The 16,646-nt window shown below is 57.9% G+C and overlaps 1 protein-coding gene across 1 annotated transcript in view; it reads right to left on the minus strand.

Annotated features, from left to right (window-relative positions):
• The window catches only part of LAMA5 (laminin subunit alpha 5), a 49,328-nt gene that overhangs the window by 11,667 nt on the left and 21,015 nt on the right, over positions 1–16,646 (minus strand). Inside the window, exons 12-43 of the mRNA XM_003787852.3 lie at positions 12,620–12,760; positions 12,386–12,523; positions 12,125–12,259; positions 11,913–12,047; positions 11,705–11,842; positions 10,980–11,032; positions 10,647–10,752; positions 10,406–10,458; positions 10,209–10,314; positions 9,667–9,766; positions 9,336–9,492; positions 9,116–9,254; positions 8,851–8,993; positions 8,670–8,776; positions 8,403–8,556; positions 7,970–8,130; positions 7,759–7,867; positions 6,860–6,957; positions 6,581–6,782; positions 6,015–6,141; positions 5,347–5,486; positions 4,848–4,963; positions 4,355–4,566; positions 3,762–3,966; positions 3,392–3,536; positions 3,091–3,231; positions 2,821–2,982; positions 2,519–2,620; positions 2,334–2,417; positions 1,137–1,367; positions 418–531; positions 83–210 (exon numbers count right to left, since the gene is read on the minus strand). Of these exons, the coding sequence (XP_003787900.1) occupies positions 83–210; positions 418–531; positions 1,137–1,367; positions 2,334–2,417; positions 2,519–2,620; positions 2,821–2,982; positions 3,091–3,231; positions 3,392–3,536; positions 3,762–3,966; positions 4,355–4,566; positions 4,848–4,963; positions 5,347–5,486; positions 6,015–6,141; positions 6,581–6,782; positions 6,860–6,957; positions 7,759–7,867; positions 7,970–8,130; positions 8,403–8,556; positions 8,670–8,776; positions 8,851–8,993; positions 9,116–9,254; positions 9,336–9,492; positions 9,667–9,766; positions 10,209–10,314; positions 10,406–10,458; positions 10,647–10,752; positions 10,980–11,032; positions 11,705–11,842; positions 11,913–12,047; positions 12,125–12,259; positions 12,386–12,523; positions 12,620–12,760 (4,282 nt within the window). The remainder of the gene's footprint in view (positions 1–82; positions 211–417; positions 532–1,136; positions 1,368–2,333; positions 2,418–2,518; positions 2,621–2,820; positions 2,983–3,090; positions 3,232–3,391; positions 3,537–3,761; positions 3,967–4,354; positions 4,567–4,847; positions 4,964–5,346; positions 5,487–6,014; positions 6,142–6,580; positions 6,783–6,859; positions 6,958–7,758; positions 7,868–7,969; positions 8,131–8,402; positions 8,557–8,669; positions 8,777–8,850; positions 8,994–9,115; positions 9,255–9,335; positions 9,493–9,666; positions 9,767–10,208; positions 10,315–10,405; positions 10,459–10,646; positions 10,753–10,979; positions 11,033–11,704; positions 11,843–11,912; positions 12,048–12,124; positions 12,260–12,385; positions 12,524–12,619; positions 12,761–16,646) is intronic.

Genomic DNA, 16,646 nt, shown 5'->3' on the forward strand with positions numbered 1-16,646 from the left:
GATGCCGGGCCCAGGATGGGGGCTGCACAGTGAGTGTGGCTGTGGCCATGTTCCAAGCCCCAGGGTGGTGCTGCTGACTTACTTGTTGGAGGGCACTGCAAGGGGGCAAGGGCAGCTGATGCAGGGTGCTGTGGGGTCCTCGGGCCTGCTGCTCACGAAGCCGGCCTGGCAGCGCTCGCAGTGGTCCCCCTCCGTGTTGTGCTGGCAGCCCTGGGGCAGAGCAGATGATGAGCACCCACAGCAGGGGCCCATGTCCTGCCATCAGGGCCCCTCCACTGCCCCTAGCCTTATCAGGGACTCCATGCCCAAGGCCAGCTGGTGCCCGGCTCAGAGTACCTCGAGTTTCCCTAGACCACAGTTCACCCTAGCAGCCCTGACCCTCTGATGAATGCCCCCTACCACCCGACTCCCACTCACCACGCAGATGCCGGAGCCAGGCAGGCAACTGTCCGAGTGGCCATGGCACTGACAGGGGACGCATCGGCCCAGAAAGAGACCTTTGATGTCCCGGTAATAGCCAGGGGCACATTCCTGGGTAAGAGTGTCAGGGATGAAGCATAATGGACCCACCCACAGCAGGGCAGCCTGGGGGACCTACACCCATCAGCATACGCTGCCAAGCGGGCACACACCCATGGGGCACAGCCACCACAGGGCCAGAAGACCTGACCCCTTCAGGGCAGGCCATGCACCTGGCTGCCATCCCCCAGGCATGACCTCTCAAAGCCACACAGACACCCCAGCTCAGGAAGGACCTAGCCCTGGGGCTGGTGACATGGCCACCAGCAATGGTCACCAGCCCCAAGGCTGGGCCTCTCTTTCTCAGAGATGGTCACCAAGATTTCCCTTATGCAGCAAGAACAAAGCAATAAGAACAGTTTAGCAGGCAGGTAGACACATGGCGAGTACAGGAATGAATTGGGGCTCAGGTGACCCTAGTTAGGATGGCCCAGCTGTGTGCAGAGCTGAGTGGGAGGAACCAGACAAGCCCATGAGAAGTGAGTGGCTGGCCCAGCCTGTCAGGAAGGGAGGGCAGCAAGAAGAAGACAGCAGAATGGGGACAGGTGGCAGGGGCAGGATGGAGGAGCAGACACAGAGAGGATTACGCAGGATGGCGCCCGCCCTGACCAACCCACCTGGCATGAGTCCCCACGGTAGTTGGCAGGGCACATGCACAGCTCCACGTTGCTGGCTGGAGGCCCCCCACCCAGCTCGCCAGCCACCTCCAGTGCCACCCTGCGCAGGGAGATGGCTGAGGAGATCTGTGAGAAGAGGGCGCGGATCTGCAGCTGCTCCAGGCCGGCCAGTACCATCATGAGCTCCTCCCGGGACACGGCGTTGTGGGTCTCCGAGTGCCGAAAGTTCCCCTGCAGTTCAGAGATAGGAGCTCAGTGGAGTCATACCTGATGCAGCAGAACAGAGAGCCCAGACCAGACCCTCCCTGTCCCCCTGTAGGGGACAAAGGGCCACACAGGAGCCGTCACCCATGTAGCCAGCCCCTAAAACCCTGCCTCACCCACATACAAAAGTCAAGTCCACACGCATGGAAAACAGTTTACAAGCTTTTAAAAGGTGTCTCTCCACTCTTGAAAGAAATGAAATGTTTCTTGAAATGAAAGAAACAAATCTGAGTATGTGCAAACACAGGACTGCTGGCCAAGAGTGCTGGAGAGAAAAGACAGGGAGAAGACATTTGTTCTCTGGAGCCCAACAAAGGGTCTGTGCTGAGAATAACTCCCAGCTCTTCTAAGATGAGCAGAGAACCAGCAGGTCAGAGGGAGAGGGAAGAGGCCACCAGGCAGACAGGTGGCTCAGATAGGAGGGAGCTGAATGCCACAAAGCAGTGGGACAGCAGCTCACCCACTGGTGATCAGGGACTCACAGACTAGCAGGTCACAAGAATGTGACACACACAGGTGGCCAGATGGAGAAAGCCTGACAAATGCGTGCACAGTTCCATTTGCCATCGCCCCACTGCTCCTGGACTGTTTTCTTTCCTTTTTTTTTTTGAGACAGAGCCTCAAGCTGTCCCCCTGGGTAGAGTGCCATGGCATCACAGCTCACAGCAACCTTCAACTCCTGGGCTCAAGCGAGTCTACTGCCTCAGCCTCCCAAGTAGCTGGGACCACAGGCACCTGCCACAACACCCAGCTATTTTTTGGTTGCAGCCGTCATCATTTGGCGGGCCCGGGCTGGTTCGAACCCGCCACCTTAGGTGTATGTGGCTGGCGCCTTAGCCACTTAAGCCACAGGCGCCGAGCCTGGACCGTTTTCTATCACAGAGAATGAGCTGCTGGAGGAGAATGGGTCCCTGGATGCTCCATACCACCCACCTCCACCAGCTGCAGCTGCCCATGGTGAACATGGCCGGGCGCAGGGTACACTGGCTCCAGGAACATGATGCTCATCTGGTTGCCCTGGAGGGGGACACGGGCCTGGTGAGGGCCGGAGATAGGGCTGGGCCACTGTCCCACAGGGCCAGCTGCCTGCCTGCCTCCTGGTCCACCCTGACTGCCACCTGTAGCACCACGTCCGGCCTGCTCTCTGTAGGGATGAAGACATCTCCCCGTTGGGTCTCTGAGTGCAGCTCATAGCGGAGGGTCCCACCATAGGATGACACCTAGAAGCAGGACAGAGGGAGGTGACCTGGCTGGACCCCAGATACAGGCTCAGGGCCTGACCAGTGGTCCTGACCCCCAGTACTAGGCCCCAGGGCCAGGGGCTCCCTGTCCCTGGACATACCCTCTCTGCCCCTCCCTAGTCCCTCCAGGTCCTGGCTATCCTGGAAGTGCCCTCCTCAGACCTAGAACCCATGCTTACGCGGTCCCCCAGGTAGGAGGGCGGGGCATGCCAGTATAGCTCGGGGAAATCCTCGGGCACGTGCCGCAGGTCCACATGGAGCAGCTCTGCCTCTGGCCTCCGCTCATGAGGCACCACCTGCCGGTCACTGCTCAGCAGCACCCAACCCTCCATGTCCATGAACTGCAGCAACATGGTGGTGGTGACAAGGTTGGGTGTCCAACCTACATTCCAACATGCCCTCCCAAGAAGACGCCATCCCAGCCCAGGACCTGGCTAGCGCCAGCGTACCTCTCGGCGAGTGTAGACAGAGCTTCTGCAGCGCTCGGTGGCCCCGAAGCAGAAGCAGCGGGTGCAGCCTTTGGGGTTGATGGCATCAAGGGAGAAGGTCCCGAGGCGGCACTGGTCACACCTTAGACCCTGCACGTTCTCCTGGAGGCAGACAGGCAACAGGGTTAGTTGGCCACACACAGGGTGCCCAAGGCTGCAGGGCTTACTGCTGCCGGGTTGCCCACTGGGATAGCTCCCCCACATGCTTCCAAGAAGGCTGCCATTACCCAAAACGGCCCCTAAGGGCATGAGTTCAGCTGACCTTGCAACGGCATTGGCCTGTAACAGGGTCACACGTGCCAGGAGCAGTGCCTGCCTCATGGCAGTCACAGGGCTGACAGCTGGGAAAGCCATAGAAGCCTGGAGCACAGATGTCACAGCGGCGCCCGGCCACATTAGGTCTGCACCTGTGGGGACCGGGAGCCAGCTGAGCCTCCCTCCAGCCCCAGGTCACTGAGGCTGAAACGAGAGCCCACAGGAGTCTGCCATCCAGGCAGCATCTTCAGAGAATGGAGAGTGGTGGGCCCAGGGAGCATTACAGGGCAGGGTGAGTGCCAGGACCCCCTGGAAAGTGGAAGTTCCATCCCAACTGGAAGACCAGAGAGGCCACGACACTTGCTCCAGGCTCTCACCTGCATTGGCCGCTGTCCCTGTCGCAGGCAGGGTCTGTGAGCTCTTGGACACCAGGTCTTGAGCAGTTACACTCCTCGCAGCCTACCAAGGGGTGGCAGCCAAAGGTCTGTGGCTGGCACAGCAGGCAGTCAGGTGGGATGGTGCGGGGTGGGCAGATGCACCGGCCCGTGAGCTCCTCACATAGGCGGGCGCCACAGTCGCAGGCTGTAGGGTGGACATGGGGCTGACAGGATGTCCTCCTCCAATCCCACTCAGAGGCCCTAATTGTCCCTCTGGGGGCAGTGTCCCAGCCAGGCCCCAAGCCTTAGGCAGCTCCTCTGCTGGCCAGTAGCTGCCTAGAATCAATGTCTGCTGGTCCTTGAACCTCCCACACAGCTAGCCAAGTCCTGTACGCTACCAAGGTGTAGCCAAGTGGGCCACTGCTGCCTGAGGGCCACAGATAGCAGGTGGCAGAGCTGGCCTGCCAGGCTCCAGACCATTCTGACCACTGTGCCTACACTTTCTGGCCCAGATCCCTGCACTCCTGTACTGGGAAACCCCCCTTGAGTTCTAGCACCAGCCCCCTATTAGTGCTCCCGTGCTGGGCACTCACGCCTGCAGTTGGGGAAGCCCCAGTAGCCAGTGGCACAGCGGGAGCAGTCGCGGCCGATGACATGGGCACGGCAGGGACACTGGCCCCCAAAGGGCTCACACGTAGGGCCTGTGGCACCTGCTTCATGGCAGCCACAAGGCCGGGCCCCATTGTTATAGAAGAGGGACAGAGAGGCGGCAGCGTTTCGGCAGAATAGAGATGAGCTGCTGGGGCTGCACGGGGTGGACAGGAGTCAGGCACTGCCAGGCCACGTTCCCACCCAGCCCAGTCGAGCAGTGCCAGGCCCACATCCCCACTCAGTCTCTGCCCACAGGGGGCAGGCAGTCAGGCAGTGCCAGGCCCACGTCCGAACCCAGCCCCTACCCACAGGGAGGAGGAGGTCAGGCAGTACGAGGCCACATCCCCACCTAGCCCCTGCCCATGGGACCAGGTAGTCAGGCAGTGCTAGGCCCACATCCCCACCTGGCCCTAACCAGCACCCTGCCAGGCCCACCTGATGTGGTAACCCTGGGCAGCACAGTGGCTGATGAAGTCATAGGATTTGTCCAGGGGCTCCTCCCGGAGGTAGCTGGAGCTGTAGGCGTCCTCAGGCACCACAAGCACATAATCCTGGGGGATCAAGGGAGTGTGGTCAGAGCCCACAGGTAGGTAGGGCAGCAGGGGACGCTCTCAGAGATGGGCCAAAGATGTCCTGGTCTGTGTCCACATCCTCACTTGCTAGACACACCTTCCTCCTCCCTCTCTTATCACCCAAGCTCCACCTCCTCCAGAAAAGGCCACCTTGACCAAGGGGGCTGGTAGGACAGTGCCTCAGCTCTCAGGGCCCTCTGGAGCCTCCCAGGGCTGACCTGGAGGTTCTTAGAGGTGGAGGCTGCTGCCCTGGTCCCTGACATGGCTGACCACAGCAGGCCCAGCACCTCAGCTTAAAGACCCAGGTGGTGTGACAAGCCTAAGGATAGCCAGGCTCAGGTGGCATGCCAACTTGGACTCACCAGCCAGAGCCACCGGCCCTCGGGCACACGCACAGTCACAGTGAGCTCGCTGTCTGTCACATCCAGCAGGGCCTGGTTCTCACACACTACCAGGTTGCGACAGCCATAGCCATGTGGGCAGAAGCTGGCATTGGCATGGCCTAGAGGGGAAGGAAAGCACAGCTGGGCCCCTGCATTGAACCCCCTGGCTCTACAGTCCTGTCTTGGGCCCAGGATGCTCTTGGAGACACAAATGGGAGTGCTGGGGCCACCAAGGGGCACCTACCTGACACAGATGATCTGCCCATAAGGGCGGTCCCTTGACCCGTTGGTTAGCCATGGTCACACAGGGCACCCCTGGGTACATTCCCAGGCTTGCCAAGAATAAGATGCATCCTTAAGGACTGCATGAACCAACAGCTGGGCCCTGGGCTGTGCTCTTGGCTCACCATGTGTGACGGGAGCACAAAAGGCACCCAATGGCCTAGGCAGGTATGGGACTTCTCTGGGAATGGGGATGGAAGCAGGGCTGCCACCTGCAGGAGCCCCAGGCACCTACTTTGAGAACTGACAGCAGTACAGGGGTAGACACATTGCTCACAGCCAGGGAACACAGCCCAGGCTGTGGCACTCGAGATCTGGCCTATGACCCATAATGGCCCCTCCACTGCTACCCACCCAACACTCACCCTGCCAGACTCTGCCCCCATTGATGAGGACCTCCATAGGAAAGGAGGGATGGGCTGGCTGGTATCCATGTAGCAGGAAGGCGTAGCGGCCCAGGGTGGGCACGTGGGTGGTGAAGACCACGGTGCCCTGCAGGGAGAGCCAGGATGAGTAGCAGAGCTGTGGGCACCAGAGGCCCGGAGCCAGCCTCACACTGCACGGACCCCCACCCGGACCCCCACAGCTCCGCCCAACACAGCCTCACACTGCACAGACCCCCAGCTGGACCCCCACAGCTCCGCCCAACACAGCCTCACACAGCACGGACTCCCACCTGGACCCCCATAGCTCCGCCCAACATAGGGCACTGACCCCCACCTGGACCCCCACAGCTCCGCCCAACACAGCCTCACAGGGCACAGACCCCCACCCGGACCCCCACAGCTCCGCCCAACACAGCCTCACACTGCACAGACCCCCACCTGGACCCCCACAGCTCCGCCCAACACAGCCTCACAGGGCACAGACCCCCACCTGGACCCCCACAGCCCCACCTGACACACGCTTCTGGCCTGGCCCAGGCCCTCACCTGGGGGTGACGCAGCAGGGTGGGCTCTGTGTCGGGGTCCACGGCAGTGGGGGGTCGAGGCTGGGGGCTAGCAGGGGGTGAACCGGGTGTGAGCTCCTGTGAGTGGATCAGTGGGAGGCCAGGTGGCAGCGGCAGCACCTGGCAGTCCCTGAGCACGACAGGCTGTGGTGGCTTCGGGAAGCGCGAGGGCAGACAGGCGGCACTGGTGGGAGGTGACAGGTGAGTCCTGGACATCTGGCAGCTGGCCCCTCTGGCCCCTCAGCCCCTCCTGGCCCCCACCTGCTAGGGCTGAAGGTGCCATGGTTACTGATGCAGCGGACCCGCGGTTCCACCAACTCTGGGCTGAATTCCTCCACAGGCACCAGAGTGACACCGTGCTGTAAGCAGAGGCCAGAGGCATGATGTCCGTGGGCCAGGTGGACAGGAGATGCAGGTAGCAGGGGGACAGCTGGTCTCGCAGCTCAGGCCCAGGAGTCCTGTCCAAACCTGAGCATCCAACTGCATCCTGCCCTTTTCGTGAAGCCTTCACCAGCAGAAGCCACACAAACCCCATTTCAGATGCAGTACCAAGTGGCATTTCTGGGGCCCAAAGTCCCTCAGGGCTCTTCCCCTGCCACCCTTCCTCTTCCTCCTCCCACCCTCATCTCCTGCTCCACAGGGTGGGGCACAGGTCATGCTCAGCCTGCACAGGTCACCAATAGACACCCCATTCCCTGTGCCGTCACCACAATGCAGGCACGTGGTAAGCAAACACCACAGACCATAACTCACGAAGCCCCAAAGCCAAGGGGAGGGGTTGTCTCAGAACAGGAAGCCGCACACATCCCTGGAAATGATGCTGGCGGGGAGGCAACTCAACAGAGTGCACTCTGACCCGTTCATAGAGTGCTCCAGAACAGGCAACTGACCAATGCTGTCGTGCCAGGAGGTGGCCAGTCTGGGGTCCAAGGGTACGGGGGGTGGGCCCTATTGTTTCGGGGCCGGTGGCACAGAGTTACATAGGGGGACTGTGACCCCAGAGACTTTGCTGGGTCTAAAGCAGCTCGATGGACAGAAGTACAGGTGGAGGGACAGCCGCAGGGCATGGGGATTCTGGGAGAAATATGCAGGCAGCACTAACAGCTGCCTGATTACAAGAACTGGGGATCCCGCCACTGGGTTAGGGTCCGAGGCCTTACCAGGAAGAAGTGTGCCTGCTCAACTGTCAGCCGGACACTGGCCTCTGAGTCAAGGTAGAACACGGCTGGGTGGTCCTGGGTGTCCAGGGCCACACCCCGGCACAGAGTGCTGAGGAAAAGGGGCCATCAGGCACAGGGCAGCCCAGGCAGGGCAAACCACAACAAAGCCACACGCGGGCCCTGCCCAACACCTGCCCTGGCCCCCACCCACCTGTATAAGCAGGGGTGGAGGGTGAGTGTCCCCTGCTGGGAGGCCTGCTGTGGGGTCTGCACGGCCACACCCAGCTCCTGGCGGGCATCTTCATTGGCATACTCCACCACCAAGGCATAGCGGCCTGGCCGCGGCACTGCCACCTGAAGCTGGACATCCACCTGGGGGAGTGCAGGGTGATGAGAGGGTCCTCCAACCTGAGGCCTGGGACAGCTCCATGTGGGGCAGGTGCTGGTCTGAGTCTGTAGAGGCCACAGCTGACCCGTGTACAGACAGGGTCATGTCCATTGGGGGGGCCATGTGTGCCAGGCTCTGCCATCCGGGACCTTGCCTGGCACTGCCCTCACCTGCCCCTGTGTCCTGCCATGGGACATTCATCCCTGGGCCCAGGTCCCACAGTGCCCACCCCCCCATGAGGTCCCAGGACACGCACATCACTGCCCAGGCAGATGGCCAGTGGTGGGTGTGAGGGGCTGAGCTGCTCCGTGGGGCAGGGCCGTGGCAGGCTGTTGTCATGGCGACACAGAGCATCAGGCCCAGCGGCAGAAGGGAAGCCATCCAGGGGGAGGTGGGTGTAGAGGAGGCAGCTGGTGGGACATAGGCTATGGTCAGCACCAGGTGTACCCGGTCCCCAGAGCTGGTAGGGGGTACCCTGGGCACAGAGGTGCCAGCCCCACCCCAATTCTACAGCAGGCCTCACTTTTCCCCAGAGCGCTGGGGGGAGGGGCGGTAGGTACAGGCTTCTGTCACCCGCAGCTGCAGGAGGGCTGCCTCGTAGTAGGCGCTGGGCAGCAGAACCACATAATCCTGCGGAGGATTGGAGGAGGGTGTGAGGTCCACGGCCAAAGGCCCACCCCACCCCTACCCAGGACCCACCTTACCAGGAGCACCCCTTCAGCCTCCACAAGCAGGGCCCAGGTGCCAGGGTTCAGCACAAAGGGCTCTCCAAAGCCTCTCTGGGGCACAGTGACAAAGGCAGGCTCCGTGCTGGGTGGGAAGGCCACAGGCTGGCTCTGCTCTGTGCCTGTGTGGGGGTGGGTAGGGGGTGAGACCCCTGAGCTTAGCCCTTGGGGCCACCCAGGACGTTCCTCCCCCACCCACACATGGCCTGGGGAGCCGGTCGGGGTGGCCTGTGGCCCCACTCACAGTTGGCACAGGTGGCAAAGTTGCCCTCCTCTCGCACAGAGACCCGCCCACTCACGCTCGTGGGCCCTCGGTTGACATAGCGGAAGACGAGCCAGAATAGGTCAGGGGAGGTCAGGTTCAGTCTGGCCACGATTCTGGGCTGGGGTGGGTGGACATCGGGTCACCCTCCCTGGCCACTGTTAGCCTGGTCCCAGCCCTGCCAGGGCCACTGGGCACCCACCTGGATGGGTGTCATCTGCGCGTAGCCCCTCCAGCTAAAGTTCTCAAACTCCAGGGGGTTGAAGCCAAAGCGTAGGGCGTGGCCCTCAGGTGTGGCCGCCTCTTCCAGCTCAAGCCGGAGGTGGTGCAGGTCTGGGAGGTAGTGGTCCCTTGCAGGCCTGGCCACGGCAGGGGCTAGTCAGCCACCATGTCCGGGCAGGGCAGGCACTGACCCTGCTCAGCTGGCCAGGATCCCCAGGGATGGCCAGGCCCTCCATGGAGAGGAACACAGGAAAGCCCAGAGGATAAGCTGTCTCCCCCAGCCCCCTAGCCACATTGGGTGGGACACCTACTCGCTGCAGGTGGGGCCCTGGGTGTTGGGGCGGCACCGGCAGGCACCGGTCCTCGGCTCACAGCTCTGGCCCAGTGCACCGCCCATGTCGCACTGGCAGCCTGTATAGGAGAAAACAGGGTCAGATGCTGCCAGCCCCTGCCTGGCCCCAGGGCTCTCCCAAAGGCCCCAGGCTCAGGACTCTGCCCCACCCCCCATGCACAGGTCCACCCCCCGCCCCCACTTCCCTCAGTCTAGACCAGCAGCCGCTGAGATGCCAATGAGATGCCAATGAGATGCCCTAGGGCTACCTGGGGCTCTTGGGACCACAGAGCCAGGCTGAGGCTAGGACTAATCATCAATACCACACAGGGAAGGGTAGAGGGGAGTAGGCCATGGGTCAGGACAGAGGCCAAGCCCACTTTTCCGCCCCAGCATGGAAACACTGGTTTCCAACACCTGGGTCTGGTCGTGCTTAGGCCCCTCTGTACCCCTGGGCCTTAGCCTCCCTAGTGTGCACTGAGAGAAGGCAGGCCTGTAGTCTGAGGGCTGGGGCAGGCTTACTGCGGCAGCCAAAGTAGTCAGCCCGGTCCAGACCGAAGAAGCCATCCCTGCATGCTGCACATGTCCGCCCACACACGTGGGGCTTGCAGAAACACTGGCCATTGCCCTGGGAACCAAGAGAGAAGGTGGGACAAGGCAGGGAGGGTCCCAACCCCCTGTCCAAAGCTCCTAACCCCCACCTTGGTCCTCAGACTCACCTGCTGGCACTCAGCAACTCCACCCAGCGTGCCCCTGGGGTCGCAGCTGCAGCCTCGGGGGGGGGGGGCAGAACAGGCCTGAGAGCCAAGGGGGGCCAGGGGGCGGGGGGGGGGGCAGGGCAGTGAGTTAGGGATTTAGGGACAGGAGAGTGTGGGGCAGGAGAGCAGGAGGACAGGGAGGGGGGCAGGAGGCCCTTCCCAGACTTCCCTAGCACCCCACATTCCCTCAGAGCAGACTCACGGGTACAGCCCTCAGGGATACTAGGGTTCAGCCCCCAGAACCCAGGTTTGCAGCGGTCACAACTTGGTCCTTCCACATGAGCCCGGCACGTGCAGGAAGGCTGTGTCTAGGACAGAAGGAGACTGCAGGTCCAGGGGTCCCTTCTCTTCTGCCCATGAACCCTCAGCCCCAGAGCTGACAAGGGGCCCAGCAAGCCTCTGGAGTGGGCAGAGGACCAGCCCAGGAGCAAACAGGCCTGAGGCGCCACAACCAGCAGCAGCAAGATAACGCCAGCTCACTGGGCTTGAGACTAGGCCTGGGCCTGCTCCCAACTCCACGTGCACTGGGGCTCACCTCAGGACGGGCAGGATCAGCTGAAGCCAGGCCAGCAGGGTGGCAGGAGCCCACTGTGGGGAAAGAACCAAGCCTCACTACTCCTTGGTGACCAACCCTGCAGACAAGGGCTGCCGGACCCAACTAGAACCCTCAGCCCCCGGGAACTAGAGCGGCACACACACCCGCCATCTGAACAGGCAAGTGCTGCCCCCACCAAGCCCCTCACACCACATGAGACACTTGTGCACCCATGTGGACAAGTGTACAAGTACACACATGAACACACATGACTACCCACTGCGTGTAAACACAAAGAACAGCCATGTGAACAGGTGCTTCAACGCTCAGCACACACGTGTGTCAACATGGGTTGCACACACGTCACTCAGCACAGGGACAGCACGCACGCATGTCACTTGCACACTAGGACAGCACGGATGTGTGTCATTCAGCACGTGGACACACGCAGAGTACGCACACATGTCACTCAGCACACAGACACACACGATCAGCATGCATACGTGTCACTCAGCACAAGGACACACACACGTCACTCAGTATACGGACACACACAGAGGGACCACAGCGCAGAGAGCCAATACGTGAACACAGCACATGGATGTGGTCAAGAACACACGTGACCAGAATCACAGGAAGACACACAGCACGTGAGCAACACACAGACGGGGATGAATGGCACCTGACACATAGCCCTGCCAGCCCGCCTGGCCCAACCTGCTCACCTTCGCAGAAGGGAAAGTTGTAGGCACCGGGGACACACATTTCACACCGCAGCCCAGTCACGCGGGGCCGGCAGCTGCACTGCCCACTCTGGGCATCGCAGGCTGAGTGCAGGGCACCATCCACAGAGCAGTGGCAGGCTGTGGGACAAGGCAGAGTGTGGGCTCGTGGCAGGGGTGGTACCCTCACCACCTTTTCCCAGGCACTCACAGACACAGTCAGGAAAGCCGTGGAAGCCGGGGCTGCATTCCTGGCAGGTGGCACCTGCATAGCCAGGGCGGCAGTGGCACAAACCACCTGCGCTGCAGAGGGGGTCCAGGGCTCCCCGGGGGTCACAGGAGCAGGCTGCAGGGACAATGGGGTCAGGCCCTGGTACAAGGTCACAGTGGCCCAGCCCCTTCTCTGCCTGGCTCTCTGCTCACCATGGCAGTCAGGATAACCGTGGTAGCCTGGATGGCAGTGGTCACAGTGAGGGCCAGCAAACTCGGGCCGGCATGGGCAGTGGCCAGACTCGTCACAGCCTCTGGCCAATGTCCCTACAGGGCTGCAGCCACACACTGCAGAGGAGAGGGGGTGTCATGGCAGGCCTCCAGCTCTACATACCCGTGCCCTCCTGGGAAGGGGGTGTCATGGCAGGCCTCCAGCTCTACACACCCGTGCCCTCCCGGGGAGGCATCACTCACACTGGCAGAGGGGGAAATGGAAGTAGCCAGGGGCACAGCGATCACATGAGGCTCCCTCGAAGCCCAGCCGGCACTTGCACTGGCCTGTGTCAGGGTCACAGTGGCCATCTATCACTCCGGGGCTGGAACACTGGCAGGCTGCAGGGAGGCGGGGCCACACCCTTGGTCAGAGGCGCTGGGCTCCCGACATCCGCCTTGAGGACAGGGAGGTGGTGGGGACGGGGCTGGACTTACGCTGGCAGCCGGGTCCATAGAACCCTGGGGCACAGAGCTCACAGTGGGCACCATGGAAGTTGGGTTTGCACACGCAGCGTCCCACCCGCGGATCCTTCCGGCAGGCGTTGCCCTGGGTCCCGGCAGCACTGCAGTCACAGTCTGGAGGGAGGGGTGGGCACGGATGTCTCAGATGCCCTGCAGACTCCCCACTTCCCCAAACCCCAGAAAACAACTCTTCATGAACTCCTTTCACAACCTTTATACAACCCTAATTAGAAAACTAAAAGAATAAATATTTCAAAAAAGGAAAGCCGGTGTTTGGGAGAAACAGTGGCACGCAGTGAAATGAGGACGGTATAAACATATCTAATCAGTTGTCTGTCATTCGGATTCCAAGTTAACTGAAAGTGTCATGATAAAGAAACATAAGAACAAGATCCTGATGGGCTGCGAAGAAAATTCTTATTTCTTTTTAAAAAAAATTGTTTTGAGACAGGGTCTCACTTTTCACCCTTAGTAGAGTGCTATGGTGTCACAGCTCACAGCAACCTCAAACTCAGGGCTTAAGCGATTCTCTTGCCTCAGCCTCCCAAGTAGCTGGGACTACAGGCACCCACCACAACGCCCGGCTATTTTTGTATTGCAGTTGTCATTGTTGTTTAGCAGGCCCAGGCGGGGTCTGAACCCGCCAGCCTCAGTTCATGTGGCCAGTGCTGTAACCACTGTGCTATGGGCACCCAGTCAAAAATTCTCATTTCTTTACAAATAATTCTAGGAGTTGGGAAGAAGGAACATGTTAACTCATACATGAAAGGAGGGTCATGAATACAATTTAATTTTTACTACTAATAAAAATAAAAGTTCAGTATTTGTCAAACATGTAAGGCTAACCCCCCGTCAGACCAAGAGAACTGGAGGGTCCTCCCCAGAGGGAGCACAGACATCAACACACAAATAAACAGACGGAAACCAAAATACATTGTGTTCTCAAACTAGCAAATGAGAAAAGAAAACATTTAAGCAGAAAGGAGAAATGATACAATAAGGGCAGGACCACGCCCCAGCCAAGGGCAGCAAGGACCACCGAAGCAGCAGGCCATGTCTCCTTCTGTATGATAAAAACCAAACCAGCCCGTTTGTCTAAAAGGAAATGCCAGCCAATGGCTCAGACAGGTGGGAAACCACGAGCTATGTAAGGGGAGCCAGAGAGATGCCAACCCAGAGGTGGGTGGGGACAGAAGTGCCAGCCGGGACAGGACCCGTGGCCATGGCACCAGGGAAACAAAGAGGGATGTCATGTCCTGAGAACTCAGAGACATCCCCAGAGACACAGCAAACATGACCCTCCAGGGCAGGACATACGGGGTCCTGAGGGGCATAAGCCTAAGGCTGTAAACATGGCAAGACCACGGTCAGAGAGAGAGACCGAGCGCAGTGTTAGCATGTGACCACTCACAGAGACACAGACTGAGCAAGGACAGAGGGTTTAAACAGTGTAATACCAACAACCCTGCTTTAATGTGGACAGAAACTGGTACCCCAGAGAGAACACAGGGTCCTGTGGAATATTCACAGAACAATCTGAAAATGGTCATATTCTAGGTGAGAAACAAAGGACATCTCAAATTCCAAAGACAAAAGACAGAAATTGTTGACCCGCGTGGAGGCCCACGCCTGTAACCCCAGCTCTCTGAGAGGCCGAAAAGGGTGGATCGCCTCAACTCAGACCAGCCTGAGCAAGAGTGAGACCTTGTCTCTAAAAATAGCTGGGCATGGTGGTGGGTACTTGGGGGCCTGAGGCAAGAGGAGCACTTGAGCCCAAGAGTTTGAGGTCTCTGTGAGCTGTGACACCATAGCACTCTACTGAGGGCAATAAAGTGAGGCTCCGTCTAAAAAAAAAAAAAGAAAGAGGCAGAAATTGTCACTACACAAACTCTGACCATAATGCAATCAAACTAGAACTGAATAGCCATGAAAAAGGGCAGGAGGGAAATCTCATCACATGCAATAAAAATAGACAGACAAGTCAAAAGAAAAATAAAAACCCAAATTATAGACTATTTAAGAATAACAGTAAGAACACAGCATCTCCAACCCCATTGGATATACCGAACCAAAGCTATACTCTGAGGAAAATGTATAGCTTTAAACTTAGGTTTTCCAACCTCGGCACATTCTGGGCTGGATAATTCTTCATTGCGTGGGCAGGCCCTATCCTGCGGGTTGTTATAGGATGTCAGCAACACCCCTGGCCTCTACTCACCAGACAACAGTTACGTACCCCAATTATAACAACCAAAAATGTCTCTAGACGTTATCAAATGTATCCCGTGGACTAAAATCATCCTGAACTGAGAATCTTTGCTTTAAACATTTTTGTTGATAATTAAGCGAGACAGAAAGTAGTAATTTAAGATGTGAGGGGTGGTGCCTGTGGCTCAAAGGAGTAGGGCACCGGCCCCATATGCTGGAGGTGGCAGGTTCAAACCCAGCCCCGGCCAAAAAAAAAAAAAAAAAGACATGAAAAAAAATTAGTAAGTCAAAGAAAATGTGTAAAAAGAATGAAATGTTTTATTTCAAAGTTTATCATATTAGAAAAAAAAGCTCTCCCCTAAACATAACAGAAAACACCAGAAGATCTTATCAGCTATGCTTTGAAAACACCCATAAATGTAAGAAACCTCTGTCAGTTCCAATCAACAAAGAAAAGAAAAACAGATAATAAAAAGGAAAGGAAATTTAAAAATTACAACAGGATGTTGAACATAACCATATGCTGCGACGTTAAAGAAATCTAAATAAAGTAGACAATTTGCAAAGAAAATATAAATAACCAAAATTGACTTAAGATGAAATAGAAAACTTAATAAACACAATAGCCATAAAAGAAATTAAAACCTTAATCTAAAATCTCCACCCGTTTTTTAAAGTTAGGTTCCATCAAACTTTTTTTTTTTTTGATACAGAGCCTCAAGCTGTCCCCCTGGGTAGAGTGCCGTGGCATTACAGCTCACAGCAGGCAGGACAAAACTCCTGGGCTCAAGCCAGTCTCCTGCCTCCGCCTCCTAAGTAGCTGGGACCACAGGCGCCCGCCACAACGCCCAGCTATTTTTTTTGGTTGCAGCCGTCATTGTTGTCTGGCGGGCCCGGGCTGGATTCAAACCCACCACCTTACGTGTATGTGGCTGGCGCCCCAGCCACTTGAGCCACAGGCGCCAAGCCGTTCCATCAAACTTTTAACAAACAGATAATTTCTGTGATTTTTTTTTTTTTTTGGCTGGGGCTGGGTTTGACCCCACCACCTCCGGCATATGGGGCTGGCGCCCTACCCTTTTAAGCCATAGGAGCCACCCAATAATTTCTGTGATTTTTAAACAGACCTGGAGTTTAAGAAAGTAAGGATCGGGTGGTGCCTGTGGCTCAAGAAGTAGGGCGCTGGCCCCATATGCTGGGGGTGGTGCGTTCAAACCCGGCCCTGGCCAAAAAAAACAAAAACTGCAAAAATAAATAAATAAATAATTTTTAAAAAGAAAGTAAAGATCATTTCTCAAGTATTTGTTAAGTCCAAAACAAGACATCGTTTATCCAGCCTCACGAATGCAGACATAAGACGACCTTATGTCAACACCAGGTCCCCGTTAGGAAAGATATTAACATAATTATACAATGAACATAATATTAAAAGTGAGACACTACACAACCACCAGTAATCACTGAGTACTTACCAAGGGCCAATGGGGAAAGGAGAAAATCTTCAGTATTTACACCAGGGATTAGCAGACCACAGTCCCTGGCTCCTCAGCCTGCTTTCACAAACAGAGCGTTGCTGGCAGGTGGACAAGCCCACATGTGTCCCACCACTGCTTCCGAGGTGCAACCCACAGCTGTGAGCCGAGTCCTTCCCACAGAGACCACATGGCCCTCGAAGGCTACAGCATTTATTGTCTGGGCCTTTTCAGAAAACATTTGCGGCTCGGCGCCTGTGGCTCAAGTGGCTAAGGCACCAGCCACATACACCTAAGGTGGCGGGTTCGAATCCAGCCCG

This window comes from Otolemur garnettii, unplaced genomic scaffold (genome assembly GCF_000181295.1).
Source record: "Otolemur garnettii isolate 467f Iridium unplaced genomic scaffold, OtoGar3 scaffold00023, whole genome shotgun sequence".
Classification (NCBI taxonomy): Eukaryota; Metazoa; Chordata; class Mammalia; order Primates; family Galagidae; genus Otolemur; species Otolemur garnettii.